Genomic DNA, 27,392 nt, shown 5'->3' on the forward strand with positions numbered 1-27,392 from the left:
AAGCCCGAGCCCCTCCCCCACCCCCAGCCAGGGTCACTGGTCGGCCGCCCTGGGAATGGGCCTCAAGTCCTCAGGGGCGGAGGAAGGCAACAAGCCCCACACCAGCCACACGCGGGTGTCTCCAGTCGGGGCCCGTCCCCGGCAGCCCTGTCCACTGCCATCACGAGCAGGGCCGGGACCCCCACCCCCTCACACTGGGCGAGGCCCCAGAACCCTCCCCGGAGGCTGACAGGAAAGGAGGCCCACGACGGAGCCTTTGCAAAGCCACGGCCAGCGTGGCACTCGGGTCCCGACCTCGCCCCCCGTCAGGCCGGGCGGCCATTGTGGGAGAAGCAGCTGGCCCTCCTTTCCGGCCGCCCCGCAGCCCGTTGAGGGGCAGGGTCCAGGAGCAAAGGAGGAGCGGTCAGGAGCCAGGGCCGGAGGCCGTGGAAGGGACGTCCATGCGGCAGGGAGCCCGGAGCCCCAGGAGCTGCCCTGCACCCTGCCCCACACCAAACCCAGACGGAACTCGGAACTCGGAGCTCGGAGCTCAGAGCTCGGGCCGCGCCACTCGTGGGCAGGAGGGGCAGCGCCTGCATCACAAAGGCAGCCTGGCAGCCCCCGGCCTCGCCGAGCCCCTGAGGTCGCTGCCTCCTGCCCTGCCACCTGGCCCTGCTCGCTCGGACCCTAGGCCCTCTCGACCCCGCCTTTCAGACCTGCCCGCGGGGACGGCTGCTCCTGAGTGGCCCGGAGGTGAGCCAATCGCGGGCCGGCCAGGGGGCCCGCGCTCCGGGGCGGCCCCCTGAGAACACCCCCTAAGCGCCCAGCCCACTGCCCAGGGGCAGGCGGGGTGTTTCCTGTGCGGCCTCCCAGGTGCCCGGGGCAGGAAGCTCCGGGCACAGCTCCCTTCCCGTGAGGACCCCCGTCTTTGTGGCTGCAACAGCCCCGAGAGGCCGCAGGTGAGGCCCTCAGCTGCCCCGGCCGGCGCCGGCGGCCTCTTCCTCGGGCAGCAGAAAGCTCGGCCGGCCGCGCCCCGAAGGCTTCCACTGCACACGAGCCCTGGGGTCAGCGGGTGGGTGGAGTGGCTCATCACAGCGAGGGAGGGGACTCGTTCGACCTGCCTGGCCCACGACCCCGCCAGTGAGGCCAGAGCCACAGGCGCCCAGCGCGGCCCAGTGCCACCCCGCCCAGCGGACACACCTTCTCCCGCCCATCCTGCCTACGAGCGTTCACTGATGCTGGGGGGCGGGCGGGCCTGGGCGCTGGCATTCCCGAGGGGCAGGGGCAAATGGGAAGAGAAATAGGGGTGTACATCTGGCGGCCAAACAGAAATAAGCCGGGGGCGCAGGGGTGCGGAGCCGGCTGCTCTGAATCCGGACCCCTGGGAGGCCTCGCAGCGGGGCCTTGAGCCGGGGGTCAAGGGCGGCTGCAGGGCCCGGGCGGGGAGGACGGTGGGGGCACGGTGAGAGGTGAGGGGGCTCCGGGGGTCCTGAGACCGGAGCAGGCCCGGCTTCTCGTCCACGTTGGGGCAGGCGGCCACTCGCACGCAGGAGCCGGGAAGTACGTGGGCACAGATACGGGAGTGAGTGTGGGTGCGAGTGGGTCCCAGGCGCCCCTCCCTGCAGCGACCCCTGGGTCTGCCCCCCCCGAACCCCCCGCCGCGATGCTGGCTGGGCGCGGCCGCCCTCCAGCAGAGGCTGCTGCGGGCCAGCAGGCTGCAGCCCCGGGGGGCTGTGGCGGCCCCGCGGCCCAGGAGCGGGGGCCCGGCCAGGCTCTTGGCGATGGAGGGGGCGCTGAGCCCCCGGAGGAGACCCGGCCCCTGCTCCCAGCCAGCGTCGGGCCCTTCCGTCCCCGGGCAGGGCCACAGAGTCCCCACACCACACTGCCCCTGCCCTGGGGGGACGCCACCCCTGCCCTTGGCCTCAGGTGGCTCAGCCGGGCGCCGATCCTGCCTAGAGACCCGGTGATGGGGCAGCTCGAACACCCGATGGGGACAGTGGAGACCACCGGCCGGTCAGGGCCGCGGCGCCCCGGCGTCCTGGAAGGGAGCCTGCTGCTCCTGCTCATCCTGGTGACAGGGGCCCTGGTGGCCCTGGGCCTCCTCTACGCGCACGGCAGAGGTGAGTGAGGGCGCCCTCCCCCAGCCCGCCGCCCCACACACGCTCCCAGCCGCCAGCCCCCCGCCCCCGCGCCGCACCCCCGCCCCCTGAAGGGTCCCTGTGCTGACACCCGGGGAGTCAGCCTCACCAGCGGGGCCGGGAGGCGGCAGGGCCGTGCCGCGACTCCGGGGGAGGATCACTGACCTGCGGGGGGCCGGGCGCCTTCCAGAAGGCTCTGCCCGCACGGGCTGGAGCGCGGCTGGCTCCGCAGGCTCTGAGCCCGCGCCCCCGCGCCGACCCCCGCGGACGCCGAGGTGTGCCGCCCGTCCCTTCCGGCCCCGCGCACCGCAGTTCCCGGCCAGCCCGGCAGCAGGAGCCCAGGCTGCGGTGCGGGGACCCGCGGCGCCTCCTGCCGCCTCCACGGCCGCCCCGCGGGAGGACCTGCTGGGCTCCTCCTCCCCAGGCCCAGGAAGGCCCAGGTCACTGGCGCCCCGTGGCGCGCCCCATGGCTCTCCCCAGACAGACAGGCTGCGTGTTTGGAAGGTGGTGGGAGGGTGCTGGGCTGGGGTCCTGGGGAGACGGGAGGGGCGGCCCCCACCTGCAGACCCTGCCCCTGGAGGAGCCGGGACTGTCCCCCTCTCAGGTCAGGGGGCAAGGCAGGGGCGCACGTGCATGGACCTGGGCACCAGGCAGCCCTGGTCAGGCCCAGCCGCGCCCTCGGTGGGCAGGCGCCATGCGCTCCTCCCGTGGGCTCAGGAGACGCAGCAGAGGCGCCCGCCTGTCGGCTCTCTCAACGGTGGGCTGCCACAGCCTTTGCACTAGAACGTCCGCTCCACGCTAGCCAGTGCTGCCTGCGCGCTTTGAGGTGGGCCCACCCAGGCGTCCCTGAGCCAGGCTGCTCCTGTGAACCAGGAGCGGGCTCAGCCCGTGAGTTTGGGAGGGGCCTCCCCGCCCGGGGTCGCTCCCGGCCCCAGGTGCAGCTGCTGTGGTCTGGCCCCTCTTGGTCTCCTGCCAGGGTAGCAGGGCGCTGCCAGCTCTGTGGGCATGGGATGGGGGAAGGGGGAGGGCGGCTCGATGCACGGAGAGCCCTGGGAGCCAGAACCCCAGAGCACCTCTGATCAGGGCTCCGCAGCTGCACGCACCTGGCTGAGAGGCTTCCAGGGAAGGAGGCTGAGCTCGCCCACCCCAGCCGAGGGGTGCAAGGGGGCCTGGCCTCTCCTGGGCAGCGAGGAGCACCGAGGGACTGTCCCTGCCTGGCCTGCCTCCCCCTCCTCGCCATCCCACGAACACAAGCGTGGGCTGCCCCGTCGGGAGGTCGGGAGCCCGGGAGCCTGGGGCCCACACCCCCAGGGCGGATCCCCCAGCGGGCCACAGCCTCAGGCGGAGCTCGTGAAAGGGTGTCTATGCGGTGTTACTCTTTATTTCTATATGTTTTATTTCCGCTATGATTTTTTTTATTGACTCATGAGTTGTTTAGATCAAGTTCTTATTTTCATTTCGAAATGCATAGAGATTTTCTTAGTTACCCTTTTAAATTGGTTTCTAACTTAATGGCTTTGTTGTCAGAAACCATGATTCATGGAACCTAGAGAGACTTTGGTATTTTTGCTGAGTCTTGCCGAACGGCTGCCCCGTGGCGGGTGTCATAAATAGTCTGCGCGAGTCCGTGGAGTAGAGCCAGCCGCTGTCGGGCGAGAGCGGACACACAGGCACGGGCACCGGCACGCGCACCAGATGCACCCAGTCTTCTGCGTTTGCTTTTCTCATTTCCTTAATTTTTTCATTCTTGAGAGGTGCATGTGTTAAAACGTTGCACTAGAGAACTATCCATTTTCCTTGTAGTTAAGTACCAAGTTACCGCCACTAAGGTTACATTATTATGGGAACACAAAGTTAGTCTGCCTCCCGATACGTGTTGTCATGTGCTGACCCTTCCTCTCTTAACACTGTTGCCCTAACTTCTGTTTTGTTTTAAATTCTCCTTTGTCTGAGAGGAATGTGATTCATGAATGCTCAAGAGCATTTGCTTCATCTGCTCCCCCCACTCCCCGCCCCCTGCCCCATCTTTCTGTTGAAACTTTGTGTCTTCAGCTTTAGATGTAGCTCTTGCCACAGCTGTAGCTGTGTTTCTCTTTCACCTGGAGGATTCAGTCCATTGGCTTCCCCGGCCTTGATGACAAATGGCTGTCTCCCCTACTGTGTTCCCAGGCACGTCCTACGCCTCTTTTCTCGCCTTCTATTATTTTCTCTCCTTTTCCCTCATCTAGCTTGGAAGGTTTAAATTTCTATGCTTTTCATGGTTGTCTTGGATGCTTTGTTTTAATATTTGTTACTTTTAAAGTTACAGATAAACCCTTTCCAGAAAATGAAATGTTTTTTGTTTTCTTTTCATTTTATTTTTTTAAAGATTTTATTTATTCATTTCCAGAGAGAGGGGACAGGAGGGAGGAGAGGGAGAGAAATATCAATGTGTGGTTGCCTCCTGCATGCCCACCCCCACCCCCGCTGAGGACCTGGCTCCCAACCCAGGCACGTGCCCTGACTGGGAATCGAACCGGTGACTTTTCGGTTCACAGCCCAATGCTCAATCCACCAAGCCACACCAGCCAGGACAAAATGTTTTTAATTAAAATCACACGGGGAAATGCTGTCCCTTGCCTGGCGATCCTGCCCACCCCAGAATTCCGCCCCTCAGAAGACCCACGTGTGCTCTTTTCTGCCGAGGCTGGGGAACCGTGGCCGGCGGCTGCCTGTTTTTTTAAAGTTTTATTGGAACACAGCGGCGCCACTCACGTATGTATTGTCTGTGGATGCTTTCATGCCACCCGAGCCAGGAGAACAGGCAAGACTCTCTGTGGCCCACAAGCCTACAGTACTGCTATCTGGCCCTTCACGGAGAAATGTCGCCAGCCCCTGGCCCGAGTGTCTCTCGTGCTTTAAACCTCAACTTTGAGCCTTCTCTCCATTATCCACGTGAGGTCATGGGAGGCGTTAGGTTGGGGTTAAAGCCCAGGCTGCTAAGTCTGACGGCCTGGCCGGGCAGGCCAGAGCGCCCCCAGCCCCCACCCGCCGCCCCCCACTCCAGCCGTGTGACCTGGGGAGGTCTCTTTCAGACCTCTGTGCCTCGGTTTCCTTGTCTGCATAATGGAACGTAACATGGCGCAGCGTTAGGGCCTCACTGGAGGGTTCAATGACTCCCTCAGAAGCACTTAGAAAACTGCCTTCCACACTGTTCACGATCAGGCTTAACACCAGAACATGGGATGCTGTCGTTGGCTCCCGGCCAGCGCTGTTTCCGACATCCTGAACCCATCCCGGAAGGGGTGGCCCCCCCGCCCCCCGGGCCCCGCCCTCCCGAGGCCGGCGTCGCGTTGCCTTTGGACACATTCCCGGGCATCGTTCACAGTGTCTCTATGGATCGCTTTCACAACGGCGCTCTGCAGAATAGTCGGATTACGTTTTCCTTTCTTGTCGTTATCTGGCTTTCTTGTCATTCCTAGCTACCTCGTTTAAGAAGTTTTCTTTCCGTCCAATACTGGACGACAGGCCTCTCTCTGTCCACAGCAGATATCAAGCCCCCGCCGGTAAAGCACGCTTCCCTGCGGGACACCGCAGCCCGCGACTTGCGAGCCCACGAGGCACTAACGCCCACCGGCGGCACTCGCTGCTGGTTACTCGAGACGGAAGTCCATCCAAAGCGACATCTCAGAGTCTTAAAATTGTCTTAAAATTCTTTTCCCACCCTCTAATCTTTTCTCCAACACTCGTGGAGAAGTGTTGTGCGGCTGGCAGTTTGTGCAGGTCGTTTCAGATCGCTGCCGGCCACGGAAGGCCACGCGCTGGAATGAACCGCCCGAGCAGCTCCCAGACTCAAACGCAGCGCAGGCGGGGCCGCGCCCCCCCACCGCACTCCCCCTCCCCGCCAAGCGACTTACCCACCTCACCCCCGTTACGCTCTTTTCAGGAGAGGGCCTTTGGCTAAATCCTTGAGATCCTATTCCTCTCTGTAACCCAGGGAATCTATAAATATGCCAAAGGAGCTGATGCTCGCTCTGCGCAACGGCGAGCGGGCTGTGATCAGGGCGGTACTAGGCTCGAGCCCACACAAATATAAGGTCTGTAAACGTCCATCCAGGGTTCCACGAACCCCAGTTCTGGGCAAGTCTTACCAGGTTCACTCATCTTTTCTTTCTTTCTTTTTTGTAAACCATTCCCAATGCGTGTCTTTGTTTAATGAAGATTTAGATTCCCATCTGGCGTCATGTCCCTTCCTTTAACACGTATGATAGTTAAAGTGCTGGAAATGAGTCCTCTCAGCTCTTGTTTGTCTGAAAAAGCGGTTATGCCGCCTGAATTGTAAAAGTTATTTTCTCAGGGTATAGAAATCTGAGTGGAGCCTCGGCTGGTGCTCCGGTCTGTGAAGCAAAGGGTCGCTGGTTCGATTCCCAGTCAGGGCACCGGCCTGGGTTGGGGGCCAGGTCCCCAGCAGGGGGGCGCGTGAGAGGCAACCACACACTGATGTTTCTCTCCCTCTCTTTCTCCCTCCCTTCTCCTCTCTATAAATAAATAAATAAATCCATAATTTTTCCTTAAAAAAAATGAAATATGAGTTGACCACCCCCTACTCCCCACCTCCCCTCATTCACTCCAATGGCTTCTGGTTCACATGGTTCTGGATGAAACATCTGCTGTCTTTCCTCTTTGCTCCTCTGTGACGTTTCTTCTTTTTCTGGCGTCCTCTTTTTTCTTTTATTTTCTTTGATTTTTCTCTTTTCTCTGATTTACAGTGGTCTGGCTGTGGTGTGCCTAGGGCCGGGAGGTGTGTGCGCACAGGTATTTTGGTATCTATACCGTTTGTGGGTTTAGGGAGGCTTCATTGTCTTTTGCTAATTTTGAAAAATTTCCAGCCATTATCTTTTTCGGTATTTGTTCTGCTCCTTTCTCTGTCTCTTTTGGGCCCCACACATGTGTCTGTTGGATGGTTTGATGTTATCCCACAGCATCTGGCCACTCTGCTCAGTTTCGCTTGCTCCTTGTGAAGTGCTTTGGAGAGTCGGACCCCGATCAGCGCTCAAGTTCGCCGCTTCCCCCTCAGCTGCGTCCAGCGCGCTGGTCACCTGAGAAAGTCTCGCCTCTGATAACGAGCTTTTCACACCTGGGATTTCTGTGTGATGCCTTTCATAGTGTCTGTCCCGCTGCCGAAACGTCTCATCTGTGCATGCACGTTACCTGTCTTTTCCGTTAGATCCTTGGACATAGTGATCGCAGTTATTTTAAAGTCCTTCTCTGATAATAGAAGGCCCAATGCCTGGGCTATGTCTGTGTCTGGTGTATTGATTAGTTTATCTGGTGACAATGGGTTGCTTCTTCTTGCCTGTGTGTTTGTGTCTCAGGCATTTTCACAGGATGCTGGGCAGTATGAGAGGCAGAGTAGAAACCAAGGACAAAGCAGGATTGGCACCCGTCCGTGGGCACAGCCACTCTTCCGTTTGTCTGTCTGTCAGTGTGAGGGTCTGAGTTCCCCTCGTCAGTGGCCCCTGGATTTGGGGTTTGGCTTTGGCGACTGTTAACCGGAGCGCACCGTGGACTCCCGCTTCCTCCGGCAGTGGCCGAACGTGGCCTCACGCTCAGAGAGGTGGGCCTGGGGCGCCCAAGGTCTGCACCCTTGTTCTTGCTCTTGCTCCAGCCTCCACTGTGGTCAGCCCTGGGCGCCTGGGCATGTGGGCGGAGGGGGGTTCTCCACGCGCCTTTGTTCCTGAAACACTGGCGGGTCGCTGTGGCTTATCAGTGCGAGGCTCGTGCTGGGGCGCTGGGGTCGCGGACGCCCTGGCCCAGGCTCCGCCGGGCCATGCCCTGTGTGCCCGGGCCCCGGGGCGGAGCCGCCTCGGCACCCCCGCCTGGTCCCCTCGCCCACCATGTTTCCCCAGCGCCTGGGCTCCCAGCCCCACCCCTAGTGGCGGCAGCTCTGTTTGACATCAGCCTAAAATCCTGGGCAGAGGGTTCGTGCCTCTGACCCTCGATCAGACCAGTGGGCTTTTCGCCTGCCCCTGAGGGCGGGAGGGCTCACCACCCGCGCCCCCACCAGAAGACGTCCGGGCCAGCAGGAGGGGCTCCGGGCTGTGCCTCCGCAGAGGCAGAGGGTCTGCCCCGCTGAGGCCCGCAGAGAGAGGCCGCGGTCGGGGCCCGGGCGCCGTTCCACACACCTGGGTCAGATTACCGCCAACATGAACTCCGGGGTTCTAGGCTGTCTGTCGTGTCTCATTCACGGAAGCTTGTCTTTTCACAACTGAAAACCCGTGTTCCAGTGGGCTCAGCCGGGGGAGTCCTGTGTCCCCCAGGTGGAGAAAGCTTCCCTCTGGAGACGCGCGTTAGCCCCGTCGGGCGCTGGGACGCGGCCAGCCTGGCACTGCGCGGAACTACCCTCTGGCTTCAGGCTTCCCAGACCACGTGACAATGTAAGCGCACCTGCCGCGCCTGCACAGCAACCAGCCTGCGACTGCGCCGCCCGGGACGAGGGGAGTTTCCAGCAGAAAAGGTCTGGGTGGCCCGCTTCATTTTTGAGAGACAGGCAGGCAGACGGGAAGAGGAGAGAGGGGAAACAAATTATTCCAATTAAGGTCGATCTTTGGAAGAGAACAAACCACTCAGAAGAAATGTCAAAGTTACTTGCACATTACAGTTATTCAGGCAAAGATGGAAAGACACAGGGTAGGTTGCCCTGTGGCCGCTGCCACTGAGGAAAGCTGCTCCCTTTTGCAACAACGAAGGGGAACACGCCCTTGTGGGTGTCTGTTTGCAGCGTTTCCTGTGGCATCCACTTTAGCAGGGGCGGGGGGGGCGGTGCTGCATTTCCGTTCGGCTTTTGCGTCCAAGGGCTTTGCTGTGTTTCCTTTTTCTCTTGCTCGGAAGAACAGATCTTAAATAGGAACACGGGGCCGGGAGTCCACACTCTGTCCCTCCTGGTGACTTGGGGGCGGCGACCCCCTCCCAGTCGGGTCTCCCATTGGGAAGAAGGAGGCGGCGAGCGGCACAGCTTCCGCAATCATTCAATGAGGCCATGCCGGTTACAGGGTCGTTTGGGAAACGCGACACTCTGGTCCAAGTGGGCTCTGGAAAAGTTGCTCAGGAGCCCACTGCGACCTCATGCAACTCCTGCGATAGTCTGGTAAACACGCCCCCGGCGTGTCCCCCCCAGGAGGCGGTACAGCCCCCGCTGGGGCCGAGGGCAGGGGCGCCGATGGCAGAGAGACGCAGGCATGGAGCCCTCTCTGGTTTTGGTGACTTGTCCTGGACATCTGTCCAGTGTGTCTTTGACTCATAAAGGAACTTCGCCACTTCGTACGCTACACTTACCTTCAGCTTCCCAGGGTTTCCGTTTGTCAGATAAACTTACTGCATATCTATATACATTTCCATCTTTTGTACAAGAGCCCTTCACTTAATTATCGCGGTCAACTTCAAACACCTTGCTCGCTCTCTGACACCCGCTCACCAAGGCTGTGGGCTGTGTGGGGTTTTCTCTCGGTTACGGGTCACGTCTGCCCGCTCCTTCCCCTGGGAAGGTTTCCTCCAGCCCCCAGCCTGCGCCCAGGGGAGGTCGCGTGGGGAGAGACAGCAGGCGGTGCACGGGCACCCCGGACCTCACGCCGGTCCACACGCAGGCGCGGGAGGCCATGACCGGTCCCTCGGCTCCGCGCCCCCCGCTGTGCTGGGGGAGTGAAGGCAGCCACAGGGCCTGCTCTCCTGGGAGGGCCCGTCCCTCTGTCTCTCTGTCCCTCTGTCGCCGAGGAAGTGGCGCTTTGAGGCCCCGATCTAGCCTCTCGTCCCAAGGCCCCGGGCTACTCAGATGGGCAGGCACCACGGGAGGCAGGACCCGGGCCCCCCGCCCCTGCGCTTCGGCTTCTGGCCTGCGGACCGTCCCCTCTGAAGTTCAGGTTTCCCCCCCCAACACACGGCGCGCCGCTCTCTCTCCCGCTTCCGCGGCACCACGGGCTCCCTGCGCGCAGGGCCCTGGTCAGACTCAGCGGGACCCCCGGGGCCCCGCACCGGCCAGCTCACAGCGACCGACCGGCAAATTTCGGGTGACTGGATGGACGGGGGACCGATGACGGAAAGAGCAGCAGCCAGAAGGAGAAGAACAATCCCCCCGCTCCCGGCACAGGGAGCACCCAGCGTTTTCAGGGCTGCACCCGCTTCTGAAGGCGGTGGGGCCAGGGCCCACCCAGGACCCAGCCCCGCTGAGGCCTTGACCTGGCCCAGCCCCGCCCCCAGGGAGGGTGGAGGGGGCGGCTTTGCACTTCCCACGGGCAGGGAAGGCGGAGGGACTGGAGCTGAGGGCGGGGGGATGGCCCGAAAGGGGCAGGACCCCCAGAGCGGCCCCCTTGCGTGGGGGCAGCTCAGGGCTACGAGGCGGAAGAGCAAGCCCAGAGAACAGGGGGTCCTGCCTCAGGGCCCCACTGAGCCCCAGCAGGTCGGGATGCCCAGGGGCGGGGACCCTGGCACTGGGGCTGGCAAGCCAGGGGAGCCCCGTCCCCCCCGCCCCACGGAGACAGATCCTGCTGGGGCCTGCGTGTCGGGGCCCTGCTGATGGGCCCTCTGCCGTGGGGGGGGGGGGCGCTGCTCCCGGGGAAGGGAGCCCGGGAGCAGCCCAGTGTGGGCCCTGAGGAGAAGGGCCGTGCTCGCCCCAGCGGCCTGGGGGCCTCAGTGCAGGAGGCTGGGGACCGAGCCAGTGCTGTGTTTGTCCCCAGGGAAGCAGCCGCCATCCCCCGCCAGCCGGCCGTGCTTCTCCCGGGACGAGAAGACCCGTGTAGTGCGAAAACCCCGAGGTAGCCGCGCCCTCCCCACCAGACGCGCCCAGGCGGCCTGGCCCGGGACACACGGGCGGGAGCCCCGGGCGGGCCGGGTCCTCTGCGCAGTGCACGGCGGGGCCTGCCCGGGGCCCCCAGAGCTCGTGGAAAGACAGGGCCGTGGATGGAGGCAGGGCGCTCCCTGAGCACCGGGAACAGCACCGTCATCTGCCCCCAGGCCGGGTGCTGCCCCCGAGGCCCAACAGGGACGCCGCGATGCAGCCGGCGGGGGCGGGGGGGGCGGATCTGGGGGTCAGGGCGAGCTGAACGGGCAGCGCGGGCAGCTGCCTGGAGGAGCTGGCCCCTGTGGGGTGGGCAGAGAGCCGGCGGGGCAGACAGGCAGGAGGGCGCGTGGCCGGCTTCAGCCCTGGGGCCTCAGAATGAGGCTCAGCCCCACTCGGGGCCTCAGGCCCGGCCACCCAGAGAGGACGGGCCCTCGGGGTGCCGCTGGACCGCCGTCAGGGGCAAGAGGCGGTGCGGGGCCGGGCCCCTGCCCTCCCCGCGCCCCCCACCTGCTCCCACCCGCTCGCCCCGCCTCTCCAGGGCTCACACTGCTCCTCGCCCGCAGCCATCAAGGTGCCCAAGAAGGACGGGATCTGCACCACCCCCGGCTGCGTGATAGCAGGTGAGCCCCCTCCCGCCGCGCCTCCCTCGGCCCTGCCCTGCGGCTGCAGCTGCGGCTGCGCCTGCCGGTGATGGTGCTGGCGCAGGCCCGGCTCCCCGTTTCACCCCCCCACCCTCGCCGCCTCCGGGGAGCCCCTGGCCTGACGGGACCCCCGGGCCTCTTTTCTGCGGTTACAGGGAGGCCGCACGATGGTACATCCTCAGTCAAGCTTTCTCCCAGGAACTGATTTTAAAACTGGGGGCCCTATGAGGCTAGTTGCAAAAAACAAACAAACAACAACAACAACAACAACAGTGAAAAACTGTGGGGGCTGTGGGTCTGTGGGTGCTCCTGCTGTTGCTTTCTGTGAGGTCGCAGCCAAGTGGAACCGTGTCCTGGGGGTCCTGGGGGTCCAGCCCAGCCGCCGAGGCTGGGAGCGGTCAGCCAGGAACGCAGGCCTGCGGCCCCCGCCTGCTCTGGGTTCCGGGGCTCCGGGGGCACAGCCAGCCCCTCTGACAGAAGACAGCCCCCACTGTGGGCAGTGGGTAGGAGCCGCCCCCATCCCGGGGACACGGGGCTCCTGGGGCACAGCCGGCCGCCCGCCCAGCGCGGGTCAGCCTGCAGTCCCAGCCCCCGCCCCACCACCCAGCCTGCGGGCTTCCTGAAATGAAAGGGGAGGGACGGAGGGATCTGAGAGGCCACCGGGGTGCAAGGCCCTGTGGCTGCTGCGCGGTGGCTCTAGAGGTCGAATCCCCCGCGTCCACCGCCCCTGAGGCTCGGAGAGGGTGACTAAGGCCGCCGGGGCCCACACGGCGCCTCCCCGCTTCCTCTCCGCCTCTGGGGACGAGCAGCCGCCAGGATCCTCCAGAACATGGACCCGTCCAAGGACCCCTGTGACGACTTCTACCAGTTCGCGTGTGGGGGCTGGCTGCGGCGCCAGGTCGTCCCCGAGACCAACTCCCGCTACAGCGTCTTCGACATCCTGCGGGATGAGCTGGAGGTCACCCTCAAAGGTGGGCGCCCGCCCCGCTCAAGGCCGGCAGTGGGGCACGCGGGGACAGCCTTCGGAGCCCGCCTCCGTCCCTGGAACGGCAGAGGGGACCCCGGGCACAGGGACCGCCCGCCGCTGAGGCTGGTGGGAGCAGGGGGGCCTTTGGCCTGGCCCCCAGCAGCCTCCTCCAGCCTTCTCTTGGCCCACAGGGGCGCTGGAGAACTCCTCCGCCGCGGACCGGCCGGCCGTGCAGAAGGCGAAGGTGCTGTACCGCTCCTGCATGAACGAGAGTGAGTGCGGCGGCGGGCCCTGCCGCGCAGCGTGGTGCCGGGGCGCCCGCGGGACTCAGGCCGGGAGGCTGTGGGCGGTGCCCCCCGCAGGCTTCCCGAGGGGCCCGGACTTACCGCCAGCTGACCAGGACCCCGCTCACACCCTGACCCCAGCACAGGCCACGCGCCGTTCAGGCACGAAGACAGTGAGGGGCCTGGCTGGGAGCCCCAGAAAAGTGTGTGCACACGCGTGTGTGTGGATGTGGATGTGTGTGCGTGCCTGTGTACTTATGTACATGCGTGAGAACGTGTATGCGTGTATATGTATATGTGTGTGCATGTGTGTGACTGTGTGCACGTGTGTGTATGGGTGTAAATGAGGGGGCACCCAATGGAACGGAATTACCTGGAGGGCGGGCCCCTGGGCGTTCAGGCGTCCCGCGCTCGGCGAGTGTTCTGGGAGCCCACCGGGTTCAGCGCGCCAGCCGGTGCTGTTGTGAGAGGCTGCGTTCGGCTCCAGTGAATTTTTCTGAAGCCTGAATCCATTTGCCCATTTCATGACGGCTGGTTTATGATCGCACCCGCCTACACTGTGCTGAGCGGTCAGTGGTTTTTGACCGAAATGGCACGACTCCCAAGCCCCGCCCTCCCTGTTCACCCAACCTTGCTCGGAGCACCTCTTTTTTGGCTTCCCTGGATGATAAGGCCTCACAGGGGAACACTTAGCCAGTGCAGAAGAGGTGAAGGGAAAATGGCAGAAGCACTAACAGGCATCCAAACTGACGTGTTCGAAACCTGTTCTGAGCCGTGGGAAAATGGCTCAATAGGCGTATCGAATCAGAGGGAGCGCGCTCGGAAGGTGGCTGAAGTTTGAACACGCGAGAATAACTACACACGTCTTTATAAATAAATTCGAGGGTTTTGGGTCCCCCCTCACACACGTGCGTGTGTGTATGTCTGGTGGGGGGGGTGGTAAAGAAAAATCCACTGCCGACACTTGTTGCAGTTGGAGAGGCGGACCGTTTGGGGCCCTCGCGACAGGCGCGGGGCCACCAGCATGGGATTTGGCGGGCGCAGGGGCGGGGCTCAGCTCCCAGGACCGAGGAGGCCAGTGGGGACTTGGAGCCGAGGGCCAGGTTGGGGAGCAGATGGGAAATCCCCAGGAGGCGCCACCAGGGGTGGGGGTTCTGGCTAAACCAGCCTCTCCGGGTTCTTGCGGCTGGTGGGCTGGGTGGTCAGATGTCACCTGGGGACAGTGCGGGGAGGGGACCCTGACCAGATATGGAGGATGGGGGCTCAGCAGGGTTCCTGCAACTGGGTTTTAGGAGGGAGAGTGCGAATGGGCCTCAGAGACAGCCCAGGGGCCTGAGCGGAGTCAGGTCAAGCATGTGTGTGTTTGTGTCTGTGTAGGCGGCGTATGAATATATGTACGTGTGCAGGTGCAGGTGCGTAGATATGTGTGCAAGTCTATGTATGTGCACACATGTTGGTGGGCATGTGTGTCTCTGTGTGGGCACGTGTACATGTGTGTGGGCATGGGCGTGCGTGTGTGTGCGTGCCGATAGATGTGTGCCTGTATGCCTATGTGTGCATGACTGTGTATATACCTGCGTGTGCATGCATGTGTGTATATGCGTGTGCCAATAGGTGTGCACATGCCCATCTGTGCGTGTACATGCGTGCCTGTGGGTGCACTGGGGGGCCTGCTGCAGGACTTCTCGGTGCTTCAGTTCCTGTCACGAGGACTCACACACTTCGGGCACCTTTGGCCTGTCTCCCCTGAAGTCCCTGCTTGGGGTCCGCAATCCTGCCCGGGGAGCCAAGGTGCTGGCCGCCAGCCTCCCGCTCCGTGGGGCCAAGTTCAGGGCCGGCCGCGTGCCGGGGCCTCCTGCACGGTGGGCTCCTTTCTCACTGGGACCCCCACTGTCTGGGGACTTCCTCGCGCCCCCAGCCTGCGCAGGCCCAGGCTCAGCTCCTGTCCCTGTGGAAGCTGAGGGTCCAGCCGGCCGGCCTGGCCCGGGCCTGCCAGGTGAAGGAGACGTCCTGTGTCGCCTCCAGCCGGGGTTTCTGGCCAGAGGCATGTGTACAAAATACAAAAGGATGGCGGCCAGGCCACGAATAAAAATCCGAGTCCGCGCCGTGGCCTCCGCCAGGAAGCCGTCCGTCGTCTTGGGGAACCGGCCCCGCAGGGCCCCCCCCGTCACTGCCGGCTCCCTAAATCTGTGCCCACTTCCAACAAGGCCAGCCAGAGCCGAGCCGCCCCGCCCCGTCACGCAGACACCGTGCCGCCTAACATCAGGGCCCCCAAGCTGCCCAGCCCCGGCGCCCCACGAGGCTCTCCCCGCCCCTGCCCACTCAACTGCCCAGCGTTTTCCACGCAGGCTTCCCCCCTCATCCCCACGCTCTGCATCCCGCCTTCACCCCGTCTCTGGGCCGAGTTCTCCCACGCTTCCCGCCGGCCCCTGGCTGCCCGGAGAGGTGGTGCTTTACTGTCCGTCGGGTGTGTTCCGTCGACCCTGGGCGGGGCCGCTCCCCTCCGGGGCGTCCTCAAGCCATGCCCGCCCTGGCCACAGCCCCCCCGACCGGCCTGCCCGCGGCTCCCGGCCGTCCCCCTTCCAGCCTTCGCACCGGGCGCCTGCGTGTTGCCGCCCCGCCCCCCTTTCACACACGCATCCCGTCCGTGCTGTGTCCCGGCCCCGCGTGTCCTGCGCCACCGTGTCTGACCGGAGGGCAGCCTCGCCCACGCGGGCCTGTGGGCCGGACTGTCCGCCCGCGTGCCCGGGCGAGTGACCGCCCACCCCTCCCCCTCGCAGGTATCATAGAGAAACGAGACTCTCAGCCCCTGCTGGACGTCCTGAAGGCCGTGGGAGGCTGGCCGGTGGCCATGGGCGGGTGGGACGACGCTGCAGGTGAGGCGAGGGCCGGGGCGGCTCGCACCCGCGGGGACCCTGGGCCTGGGCGCTTGGCATCAGCAGCAGGCGCGCTCCCTGGGGCTGCCCCCTCCAACTCGGAAGAGGGGCGGCCCTCCCAGACCCCCGGGAAAGAGTCGTCTCCCGGGCCCAGGCCCGGAGACCCAGGGCCCCCGGCTCTGGGAGCGGCCTCTGCTCTCGGCACCCTGCGGGCGGGCACAGGGCGCACCCCCGGCTGGTACCCCCAGCACACGCTGCCGCTCCCAGGGCCCTGATGCACCCGGTGCCCTGGGGGGAAGCATGTCCCCCACGTTCCCCAGCCCCCAGGCCCACACGTGAGCTGCACAGATGTCCCCCGAACCCCCCGCAGCCTGAGCTCAGGAGGCCAGGACCCACTGTGCACCGAGCAGCTGGGCCGGGACCCCGGAGATGGGCTGGGTCTCCAGCGAGGGGCTCTGACTCCCCAGGCCCCCGCTGGGCGCTAGAGCGGCAGCTGGCCGTGATGAACTCGCAGTTCAACAAGCGCGTCCTCATCGACCTCTTCGTCTGGAGCGACGACCAGAACTCCAGCCGGCACATCATCTACGTATGAGCCACGGGGAGGCTGGTCCCAGGGCCGGGCCGGGGCCCTCGCAGCGCACGGGGAGACGGCCAGGGCGGCACGCGGGCCCCGGGGGTGTTCCAAGGGCCCTGCTCTGGGCCGGGCCCGTGGTCTGGGGGACCGGCAGCCGATGATCCGCGTCCTGATCAGAGGCCCGTGTGCTGAGCAGGTGCTCAGGCCCAGCCGTTCAGTCCTTTGACACCTGGGCGGCAAGCTGACCTCAGAGAGCCACGCTGGCCTCGGCCAGAAGGCCAGAGAGACCCCCAGCGGGGAGGAGGGCCGCAGGCACACAGCCCTCGGCCACCCTGCAGCCCCCCTGCACGTCCCCCAGCGTCGCCCCGCTTCTAGGTCCCGGGGGGGGCAGAGCCCTCGGCCAGGCTGTGGGGTCCCCGCGCCTCGCCCAGCCTCACACCCTCTGCGTCTCCAGATAGACCAGCCCACCTTGGGCTTGCCATCCCGCGAGTACTACTTCCAGAAGAGCAGCAACGAGAAGGTGAGTCCGGGCCAGGCCCCGCGCCCCCGACTCGGTGCCCCGGCCCCTCCACGCCGGGCCCCTCCTGTGGTCACCTCAGGGCCCCCCTGGGGCCCAGCCCCCCGCACGTCCGCCTGGCCCTGGCCGGCCTTCGTGAGTGCCTGTGTGGGTGGAGCCTGGACCCGTGGGCTGGCGCCGAGCTTTCTCACCCTGGCCGGGAGCGCCCCTCAACCGCGGGAATAGCGCAGCCCGCCCGGCCGGCCACGCCGCTGATTCTCGCGCGGGGCTGCTCCCTCGGCCGCTCTGCTCCGGCCCCCGAGGGACCAAGGAGCCGCCAGGGAGCAGGAAGGCAGCCAGGGCCAGCGGGGACAGGGAGGCTGGGAGGGAGGGGCCGGGGTGGCAGGCTGAGGGGCGGGGCCTGACGCGGCCACGGCCCGCGGAGGCGGCCACGAGGGAAGGTGAGCGAGGCTCAAGAAGGGGCCGTGGGGCTGCTGCGCCCGGGGCCCCCCGAGAGCGGCAGGCCCGGGGCCATGGGGAGGGCTCCCACCCGCCGCCCGGGTCAGGCCGGGCAGCTGCGGCCCCCAGGGCTCCCCGCTGCAAGGCAGAGAACCCGCCGGGAGGGGCGCCGAGGCAGCGGGCTTAGTGGGCGGGCGCCCTTGGGGCCCGTTCCTGATCCCCAGGCCAAGGGAAGCACGGCTCGGGCACCCGACCGCCCTGGTGGCCCCGGGCCTTTACTGAGCACCTGCCACGTGCCAGCCACGCAGCCCCGCAGCTTAGGCCTCGGGTGCCGTGAAGCTCGGCGCCCGGGCACCACTGCGGGGGGTGGCGCTCAGCTCTGAGCTGCCTGGGCACGGATGCCCGGTCTGGGAAGCAGGCGCGGCCACCGTGGGCAGGCCTGTCCGGGGTGCGGGCAACAGCCAAGGGCCTGGCCCGGGCGGGCGCGACAGCCGGCGGTGCCCCTCGGTGCCGCCGCGGCCTGCTGGCCGACGAGCACCCTGGGAGTGCGCTCCGTGCCCTAGGCCCCCTCCCGCCCGGCAGAGAGCCCCACGGGGCCCAGGCCACCCGGCCCCACCCTGCGTCCCTTGGCCCAGGTGCGCGAAGCCTACCTGCAGTTCATGGTGTCGGTGGCCAGCATGCTGCGGGAGGACGTGAGCCTCCCGGAGGACGGCCAGCTGGTGCAGGAGGACATGGCGCAGGTGCTGAAGCTGGAGACGCAGCTGGCGAACGTGAGGCCGGGCCCGCGGGTGGGCGACGGGCGAGGGGGACGCACCTGCGCCCTGGCCGCGTCGCGCCCGTTGTCACCCCCTGCCCCCCGTGCAGGCCACGGCCCCCCAGGAGGAGAGGCACGATGTCACCGCCCTGTACAACAGGATGGAGGTGTGGGAGCTCCAGGACAGGTTCAGCCTGCAGGTGCGTCCGGGCGGGGACGGGCCACGCGGTGCCCGGCCGGGCAGGAGGCGGCCGTCCAGGGAGCGTGCCCCAGGCCTCCCCGCTTCCTGCCGCTCTCACTCAAGCCTCAGAAACGCGCGCAGCCCTGAGCGGGGGCCCCTGCCACTGGTCATCCAAACAGGGGCTCCTTCCCACTGGACAGCAGGCGCCGGCCAGGCTGTCGAGCCGGGGGCGGCTCTGTCCCCGAGCGGCTGCGGCGACGGCCCGGTCTCTGAGCAGGAAACAGGCTGGGAGAGCGTGCAGACTTGCCAGAGCTGGGGAGGCCCCCACAGTCCCGCGCCGGACCAGCAGGACTCCGCCCACCACGGGCCCGCCCGCCCCGGGCTGGCCACCATCCCCCTTCCCTGCCACCGGCTGAGCCCTGGGGAGGCCTCCTGGAGACACAGGGGCAGAAGTGTTGTTCCAGCCGCCGCCAGCTGCTGCCAGGTCGGGGGCAGGGTGCCGGCTGGGACAGAACCAAAGCCGGAGGGAGGAGGTGAGGACACACCCAAGGCCAGAGGTTCAAAACGGTCCAACTGAGCGACTTATCAAAGACAGAGCCACCTGTTCCTCACGGCTAGTGTTCTTTGTGTTTCGCTTGAGAAATCTTTGTCCCCCACCCCCGGCGTGACTTGAGTTTACTTTTGAGTCTATAATCAGCCCGGAGTTTATTTTTAACAGAGCAACGCAGAAGTCCCTTCTTCCTTCCGTGCCGACGTCTGGGTGACACAGCACCATTTATTGAAACAACATGCCCCCGCCCCCCCACCGCCGTCTCTGCATAAAACCAACATCCGTGTGTGTCACTGGGGTGTCTGCACGTGTGTGCGTGTCACAGCAGGTGCGCTCCTGCGTGTGGGCCTGAACGCGCTCTGTTCCCCAGGCCTCTGTCTGCCACGGGGCGACGCCCCACAGGCCCGCTGCTACAGCCTTGGAGAGTTCTGTGTTCGACAGTCATCTCAACTCCTTTGTCCTTCCGAGTCCTCTTGGACTGTCCTTGGTCTCTTGGGTTTCCTTGCAGGACTGAGTCAGCCTGCCAGCCGCGCGCGCACGCACACCGGCGGAGGCTCTGACGCGCCTCGCTCTGACTCTTGGCGAAGCGGCCGAGCCTTCCCCTCCACGGACCCCCCAGACGGTCCCACACGTTTATGTTCTCTGTATTTCTCTTGGTGGGCTTAGGTTTTCTGTTCCAGGGCCCTCCGCATCTTCCGTGAGATCTACTGCTCTGTTTTCTTTATAGTACGGTCAATGGCATCGCTTGGTGACGTAGCTGCTCCGTCGCTGGCGCACAGAAACACCGACGTTGTACACGGCAGCTAGACTCGATGCCCGTGTTGGTTCTGCCACCCTGCAGACCCCCCGCGAGTGTGTTTCGTGCGCACAAAATCACGCCCCTGGTGCAAAGTTTCACTCCTCCCCTTCCAAGCCCTGCCGGCTTTACCTCGTTTCTTGCCTCATTGACCTGGCTGGACCCCCAGCCTAGTGCCAAAGGCACAACCGACGTTGGCTTATTACACATGACACCGATTTATCGTCTCTGTTTCCTCGTGAGTCATTTTTGCGAAGCTGTGTTTTTCCAGGAACCTTTCCATTATGCGTCAGTTTTCAGATACATTGGCATAACCTCTTCCCTCTCACAGGCTGTGGGTTCTGTAGTGATGCCGCCGCCTTTGTGCTGACTCGCAGGGTCTGCACCCACGCCAGCTTCCTGGATATCCTGTGGAGGAGGCTGGGGTCCTGGGTGCCCAGCCAGTGTGCCCAGCTCTCTTCCACCCTCTCCCCCAGGGATTTAACTGGACCCTTTTCATACAATCCGTGCTGTCCTCTGTCAAGATCAAGCTGCTGCCAAATGAGGAGGTGGTGGTCTACGGCGTCCCCTACCTCCAGAACCTCGAAGACATCATCGGTGTCTTCTCAGCCAGGTGAGCCCCGGGAAGGCCCCCCGGGGGCTCCGCCTCTGCGCCCCCACCCCGTCCGCGGCCCCGCAGGGCACCGCAGGGCACCGAGGAATGAGGCACAAGGCGGGGGGTCAGCGGCCAGTGAGCCTGATGTCAGAGACGTGCGCCCTTCCAGAACCTGAGGAGGTTCTGGAGGTTTCCTCCACCACCCTGAACTCCCTGTTTCGGGCAGAACCCGCCGGCCGAGGACCCATCCGCCGTATCCCTCCTGGGCACACACCGCTCACGCGGCCTGCCCTGTCTGCTCCCGCCCGCAGGACCATGCAGAACTACCTGGTCTGGCGCCTGGTGCTGGACCACGTCAGCAGCCTGAGCCAGCGGTACAGGGACGCGCGTGCCAACTACCGCAAGGTGCGCGAGGCCCCGCCACCCCTCAGTCCCTTTATGATGCTGAGTGCCTGCTGGGGCTCAGGTCATGGGGTCGAGCCCTGGAGGAGGCCGGAGGCACCTGCCCGCTTGGGGCAGGGGGATGGGGAGAGCGGGCAGCGAGCGGGCGGGAGGCTGCCGTCCAGGAACCCACGAGTCTGCCAGGAGGGCAGGGGCGAGGGCCGGGCGGGCTCTCCAAGGGGCGGACGAGCCACAAATGAAGGGGCTGGGGCAGACTCCCAGGGGGCAGAAACAGAGGTGGAGAGGCGAGCGGGGCCCTGGGGGGCAGGAGGTGAGGTCAGGGAGGGAGGCGGCCGCCCTCTGGGCCCAGGCAGGGCACGGGTCCCGAGCACTAAGGCCGGGAACCACAGCGCGACCTCACCTGCTCACGAGGTCGCCCTGGCGGCTGGGGGCAGAACGGAGGCGGGGACCCGCCGGGGGCCGAGGTCCTGGCGCCTGTCCGGGGACAACGGCCGGAGGGTGGTGGGGTCGGAGTGCAGGCGGCACCCTCACCGGGTGTGCGCGGCCTCAGGGGAGGCGCTGATGACAGGCGGGAGGGGTGTCCGTGGGACCGGGGAGGAGGCTCCCCGGAGCGGGGCCCGCGGTTCTCTGGGGGCGAGGGGCTGCTCTGGGGCCCTGCGAGGGCGCGTCGGGTTGGAGGCTCGCCCAGCATGAGGGACGGGGCCGGCTCCCAGGACTCTGAGGGGACGGAAAGGGTCACGCTGGCTTCTTGGGGACAGGAAAGCTGGCGGTCCCGGCAAGTGGGGCCGACAGACGCTGCTCAGGCCTCTGGCCTGGCCAGGACCGGGGGCCGGGAATCCGTTGGGGGCACATTCCCGTCTCGTGCCCCGGCCCCCTGGGCACGGAGGGGCAGACGTGCTCATTCCCCCTTAGCTGATAAGAAAGATGGGGCCAAAGCATGGGTGACCGAGCAGGCGTGGCCCCAGGGCCCCTCTGGAGTCATTGCCGGCCTGGGGATGGGGCTGCCGTCCTGGAGGGCAGGGTCCGGCCACACAGCCAGGCCACGGTGGCAGGGACAGGGGATGAGGAACTTGGGGCTGAGGAGGCCCCCCACCCCCCAACTCCCTGCCTGGGTTGGAGCCCCTCCCTCAAAACTGCGCCCCCCACCCGCCCCACACCCGTGCCCAGCGTCCGCGGTGAGTCCCTGAGTCACCCCGTGTCCTCCGCCGGCCCCGGGCGCCCTGAGGCCGCCCGCGGGGAAGTACGGCGGGACGAATGAGTGACCGATGGCTGCCAGGTGCTGTACGGCAAGACCAAGGAGGAGGCGCGCTGGCGGGAGTGCGTCAGCTACGTCAACAGCAACATGGAGAGCGCCGTGGGCTCCCTCTACGTCAGGGAGGCCTTCTCCCGAGACAGCAAGGACGTGGTGGGTGCCCGGCGCCCTGCTGTGGCCAGGGGACTCGATGCGGCGCCCCACAGCGACGCGGCCCCTGTGGGTCGGGGTGGGCAGGGCGCATCGCCACCAGGGGCGCTAGCACTCAGAGCTCCCAGGGGGACCCCGTGTGCCCCCCAGCATCCTGGCTGCGTTTGGCCGGAGGGTGTTGGGAGCACGCGTTTGCCCTGGTGCCCGCCGGAGGAGGCTGGGGGTGCTGTGCCCATCAGGGGCTTTTGGCCCCCAGCCAGGCACTGGCCCTGCAGGCTGCCCGGGAAAGGGCCCTGTGTGGCCAGGGTGGGTCCCTCGGCCCCCCTAGGACAAAGTGCAGCAGTAGCCACCCCGTCCCAGGAGAGTCACAGCCCCCAACCCCCCCACCACCTCCGGGGCGGTCGGCCGCTCAGGCCGGTCAGCCGAGCCGTGGCCTGCGCTACCCCAGGTCAGAGAGCTCGTTGACAAGGTGCAGGCCGCGTTCGTGGAGACCCTGGACGAGCTGAGCTGGATGGACGAGGCCACCAAGCAGAAGGCCCGGGAGAAGGTGGGCAGGGGGCCGGCGGACGGAGGCCAGGGCTCGCTGGCAGGCAGGAGGGGGCAGCCGCAGGGCAGGCAGGCAGTGATCCTCGCACGCTCGCTCCTCAGCGAGGAGAGTGAGGCTGGGGGGGCGGGCTCACCACGGGATCAGGCCCGGGAGCCGAGCCCGGGGGACCCCCCCACGCCCCGAGAGTAGGTGAGGAGACCAAGGCCTCAGGGGCCAGGGGGCCCGGGCGTGAGGCCAGCACCCACCAGGAGCCCCTGTGGGCCGGGTTCGCACCCACCAAGAGACACTTGACCCTCCCACCCCGGCCAGCTGTTGGCTGCAAGCCTTGGCCTGGGGCCGAGCCTGTCCACGCCCAGCCCCATTAAACCTCCCCCGCAGCCTGCGGGGAGGGGACGAGTCCCGTCCGGTGAGGGCACATCCAGGATGCCCACCGCGGGGCTGATGTGGCCCCCCTCCTCCATCAGGCCATGAGCATCAGGGTGCAGATCGGGTACCCCGACTACATTCTGGACAAGAGGAACAAACGCCTGGATGAGGAGTATTCCAAGGTGCGCCCCGCCCCGGCCCGGGGGCCCTCGAAAGCTCCCCCTCCGGCTCCATCTCCTCGCCCCACCCCGTCGGCCCAGGAACCAACCAGGTGGACCCTAGATTGCCTGGGGTGGGGGGGGGTGGCTCTGTCAATCAGTAGCTACCTCGCCAGGGGGCGCTCTAGTATTCCCATTACAGATGGGGAAACTGAGGCCCCGAGGGACAAGGAACTCGCTCAGAGACACGCCAGCGGGCAGAGTCAGGGCTGCCCGCGCCTGCACCCGCAGTCACCCCTCTGCACCCAGAGCCCGTTCGCCACGTGCGGGATGGCCCGGCAAGCCCCACGACCCGTCCCCGCTGCCCTTGAGCCCGGCAGTGACAGCCGCTCTCCCGCAGCTGAGCTTTTCAGAGCACCTGTACTTTGAGAACGGCCTGCAGAACCTCAAGGCCGGCGCCCAGCGGAGCCTCAAGAAGCTGCGGAAGAAAGTGGACCAGAACCTGTGAGAGGGGACAGCAGGGCGGGCGGCGGGGGGCCGGGTGGGACCCCGACTCCGAGCCAGCCCTGCTTCCCGGGGCTGGGCCTCGGGAGGCACCCGGTGTCGGACTGGCCGGGGCCCCGACCTGTGTGGGCCGTGAATGCGTGGCCGCTGTGGCCTGGGCCCCCAGGCGGGCCCTGGCCAACCCGGTGGGTGGCCCGGAGGGAGGGTCGCTGGGGGTGAGGACGGCCAGCGGTGACCAGCTCCCTTCTCCCAGCTGGATCATCGGGGCCGCCGTGGTCAACGCGTTCTACTCTCCAAACCGGAACCAGATCGGTACGCCCCGCCCCCATCCCTCTAAGGCCAGGCGTGAGCCTCGGCCCTCCTCCTGGGGCACCTCCAGCCCGACCTCTGAAGGGGAGAAGGCGCCACCTCTCCTGCCTGTCCCCGTCCCGTGCCCCCCCCGCCCCGCGTCGGTGTCCAGGGTGGGGAAGCAGGGTTAAACGACAGGGCCCCAGAGGCAGGCGCACAGGAGGCGCGCTCACTCCCAGCTTATGCCCCGCCCCGCGCCGGGCAGTGTTCCCCGCAGGGATCCTCCAGCCCCCCTTCTTCAGCAAGGAGCAGCCACAGGCCTTGAACTTCGGGGGAATCGGGATGGTGATCGGGCACGAGGTCACCCACGGCTTTGACGACAACGGTAAGAGGCTGCCGTGGGGTCCGCGCTGCGGCTCCAAGGCCAACAGCCCGTCCGTGCAGGGGCAGGTCCAGCAGGGGAGGAGGGACAGGCCCAGGCCCCAGGAGGAGGCCCTGGGGCTGGTCGCCCAACACCTTTGTGATGAGGTGGAACGGGCTTGCCAGGCCCCCACGGGAGCTACAGTGGCATAGGCAGAGCAGGTCTGGAACGGCCGTCTCGGCCCCTGGCCGGGGGTTCCGGGCTGGGGGGCTGAGGCCAACTCCGCCACATTCACTGCTCTTCCACCAGCCCGCGAACCGTGGGCGGCAGCGCTGCCCAGGGCACGGTGACGCGCCCAGCCCTGGCCCGGCCCGGGGTCCTGCCAGTGCAGAGCCCTGCACTGGCCGCGTGTTCTGACTTCCCTCCTGCAGGCAGGGCCTCCTGCCTGGTTCTATGACCCTATGTCACCAGGCATAGGGTCTGCGGCTGCAACCCAGAGAGGCTGGTCACCGCAGAGCTTGACCGGGGGCACCTTCCGAGAGCAGCCCCGTGACCCAGGACCACGCCCCCCCGTACTCACGGTTTAGACAGCTTAGGCATCAGGAAGGGTCACTGGACCACAGTGCCTCTGGGCCCCCGGGGCCTGAGACCCCAGGCCCTGACCCCGAGGGTGGCGTGGAAGGCCCCCGAAGCCTCTCCTCCCAGGGCCCTGGCCCTCGTCCCGTGACAACGCGCGGCCCCGTGGAGCAGTCTGGGGCCCTTCGGGACCCACCCTCTGCTCACAAATGCGAGCGCAGACGCGGGGGTTCCGGGTGGACGCGGCGGGGGGCGGGGGCCCAGGCTGCGCGAGCAGGGCCCCACGCACCGCGCGCCTCGCCCCCGCCCAGGCCGGAACTTCGACAAGGACGGCAACATGCTGGACTGGTGGAGCAACTTCTCCTCCCAGCGCTTCCAGGAGCGCTCGGAGTGCATGGTCTACCAGTACGGGAACTACTCCTGGGACCTGGCGGAGCAGCAGAACGTGAGCCGGCGCCGGGCACCCGGGGCCTGGGAGGGGGCGGGGCCGGGCGGGGAGCCTCCCGCTGCCCCTGCTGCTTGCTGTCTCCTGCACGCAGGTGAACGGGTTCAGCACCCTTGGGGAGAACATCGCTGACAACGGAGGGGTGCGGCAGGCGTACAAGGTGGGTCCAGGAGGTGGGCAGGGGGCCCGGGCCGACGAGAACGGCCCCCTGGCCCCCGGGCCTCGGGCGCTTGCTCCAGGCGGGAGCGTGGGGGGCGGGGGCTGCCTGGGCGGGGGCCTCTCCAGAGCCAGCCTGTGTAGCTGACCGGCCGGCCACTGAGAAAGTAGGGTGCCGAGCTCGCTCCCTGGGCTGCTCGAAGGGCCCTGAGGCGCAGAGGCAGGACCTGCCCCGGGGACAGGCCGTGGGGCCAGACCTCCATTCCGGCCAGGCCGCGTGGCCCCAGGAGGGCGGGCAGGCTCCGCCGCCCGGTCACTGCTCAGCCCGGTCCCTGCCCGCAGGCCTACCTGAAGTGGAGAGCAGAAGGCGGCAGGGACCGGCGGCTACCGGGGCTGGAACTGACCTTCGACCAGGTCTTCTTCATCAGCTACGCCCAGGTAGGCTCCACGAAGCCCCTTCTGACCTGCCCCCAAAGTGGCTCCCCACGCCCGTCTTCGGAGGGCCCCCATGGTGGGGGACACCGTGGGCGGGCAAGCCAGGCCCAACCGGAAGGAACCGGCCAGGGAGGCTTCCAGGAGGAAGACGATGGGAGGGGGTTGAAGCAGGGGAGGGGCCAGAGGGGGACACCTAGGGCTGGCAGGGACCTGCTGGCGCCCCTCCTGCCCCCGCCCACTCGCCTGGCCCCGCCCTCCGGGCCAGGTCCGCGCCATCTCCTCAGGTCCCCTCACTCCTCCTTCTACCGCCCAGACACGCCCCTCACCCCCAGACCCTGGCCTCCCCTTCCCCGGTCGCGCAGCCAGGTCCCCGTGCGCTCACAGGTGTGGTGCGGGTCGTACCGGCCCGAGTTCGCGATCCAGTCCATCAAGACTGATGTCCACAGCCCCCTGAAGTACAGGCAAGTGGTGCCCGCGCCCCCGCGCCCCCGCGCTCGCGCGCCCCGCCAAGGCGGGCACTCTCAGGCCCCTCCGTCTGCCCGCAGGGTGCTGGGCTCCCTGCAGAACCTGGCCGCCTTCGCCAACGCGTTCCACTGTGCGCGCGGCACCCCCATGCACCCAGCGGTGCGATGCCGCATCTGGTAGCCAAGGCCGAGCCGCAGCGCGGCCCCGCCCACCCGCGGTCCCAGGCGACCCAGCCGCTTGCCGCCGCCGCCGCTCGGAGAATGTGTGGCAGGTGGGGACCTGCCTACGCCCGGAGCCTGAACCGCCAGCACCGTGCTGGGCCTGGAGCAGAGGCCCCGCCCCGGACACCCGGGGGTGGGAAGGCCTGGCCCCACCCCCCAGCCGCTGCCAGAGTGCGAGCCACCCCGCCCCGCCCCGTGCACGCAGTTAACTGTCTTCTGCCCACTCCGGAGGGCGTCCTCATCAGATGTCCACGAGCTTCAGACCGGAGCTAAATAAACGCTTCAAAGCAGTCGGCTGCCTTGTCTTTCTAGGTCCCACGAGTGTTGGGTGGCCGTACCCAGAGGGTGAAGGTGGCTCTCTCTGGCCACTGGCTCTGGTTCTGCTGCTGACCATGGGTGGCCTTCAGCAAGACAGCCACCACGTGAGGAAACAGCAGGGTGCTCTGGGGAAGGAAGGGCATTCCAAACAAGCACCCCCACACCCCAGTCTTCGTGCTGGGGTCCGTGACCGTGCAGGGTGGCCCAAATGGTGGCCCAGGGCCCCCAGGAACCACACATTCAGATAGAGAGCTACTACCAGGAAGAGGCCAAGGACAGAGGGGGGCAGAGGGGACTCCAGGACCACGCACCAGGGGCTGGGTTCGGGCTCTGTGGGTCTGGAAGCCAGCGGAGAGGTCAAACCACAAGCAGACATCCTCGGCCTCGCCGAGCTTTTAAATAACCATTGAGGAGAGGGACTGGGTCCAGCGGGGGGCGGGCCAGGGCAAGCAGGGAGGCCCGTCCGAGGCCGCTGTGGACATGAAGGCCACCCCAGGGGGTGCACGGGGAGAACCAAGGTCATCTGGACGCACTCCGACCGGAGGGCACCCGAGCACCTGGGCCTGGAAGCTGCGCTCTGGACCCGGGAGGTTGGAAGTGCTGTGGGGCCCCTTAGGGTGGGGTGGGGGTGGACGTACCAGCTGGG

The 27,392-nt window shown here is 66.4% G+C and overlaps 1 protein-coding gene across 1 annotated transcript; it reads left to right on the forward strand.

Moving 5' to 3' along the window:
• Window positions 1–1,945: 1,945 nt before the first annotated feature.
• On the forward strand, window positions 1,946–26,387 carry MMEL1 (membrane metalloendopeptidase like 1). Its single transcript, XM_054583997.1, has 23 exons — window positions 1,946–2,099; window positions 10,826–10,906; window positions 11,493–11,549; window positions 12,380–12,541; window positions 12,729–12,809; window positions 15,602–15,697; window positions 16,165–16,283; window positions 16,726–16,791; window positions 17,862–17,996; window positions 18,091–18,180; window positions 19,984–20,120; window positions 20,414–20,507; window positions 21,781–21,909; window positions 22,355–22,453; window positions 22,918–23,001; window positions 23,378–23,481; window positions 23,735–23,793; window positions 24,035–24,154; window positions 25,018–25,151; window positions 25,246–25,311; window positions 25,650–25,745; window positions 26,127–26,203; window positions 26,288–26,387. The coding sequence occupies exons 1-23, from the start codon at window positions 1,946–1,948 to the stop codon at window positions 26,385–26,387; spliced, it is 2,340 nt and encodes a 779-aa protein (XP_054439972.1).
• Window positions 26,388–27,392: the final 1,005 nt, after the last annotated feature.

The sequence above is a fragment of the Pteronotus mesoamericanus genome, unplaced genomic scaffold, assembly GCF_021234165.1.
Source record: "Pteronotus mesoamericanus isolate MK-2021 breed Mesoamerican mustached bat unplaced genomic scaffold, CSHL_Meso_final contig_1193, whole genome shotgun sequence".
In the NCBI taxonomy this organism is placed as follows: domain Eukaryota; kingdom Metazoa; phylum Chordata; class Mammalia; order Chiroptera; family Mormoopidae; genus Pteronotus; species Pteronotus mesoamericanus.

Excerpts from the sequence above, each read along its gene's own strand:
- MMEL1 (XM_054583997.1), top strand. The coding sequence starts at position 1,946 with ATGGGGCAGCTCGAACACCCGATGGGGACAGTGGAGACCACCGGCCGG. Across the intron at positions 23,002-23,377 it reads TGGATGAGGAGTATTCCAAG|CTGAGCTTTTCAGAGCACCT; the intron begins GTGCGCCCCGCC and ends GCTCTCCCGCAG. Across the intron at positions 25,746-26,126 it reads TCTTCATCAGCTACGCCCAG|GTGTGGTGCGGGTCGTACCG; the intron begins GTAGGCTCCACG and ends GTGCGCTCACAG.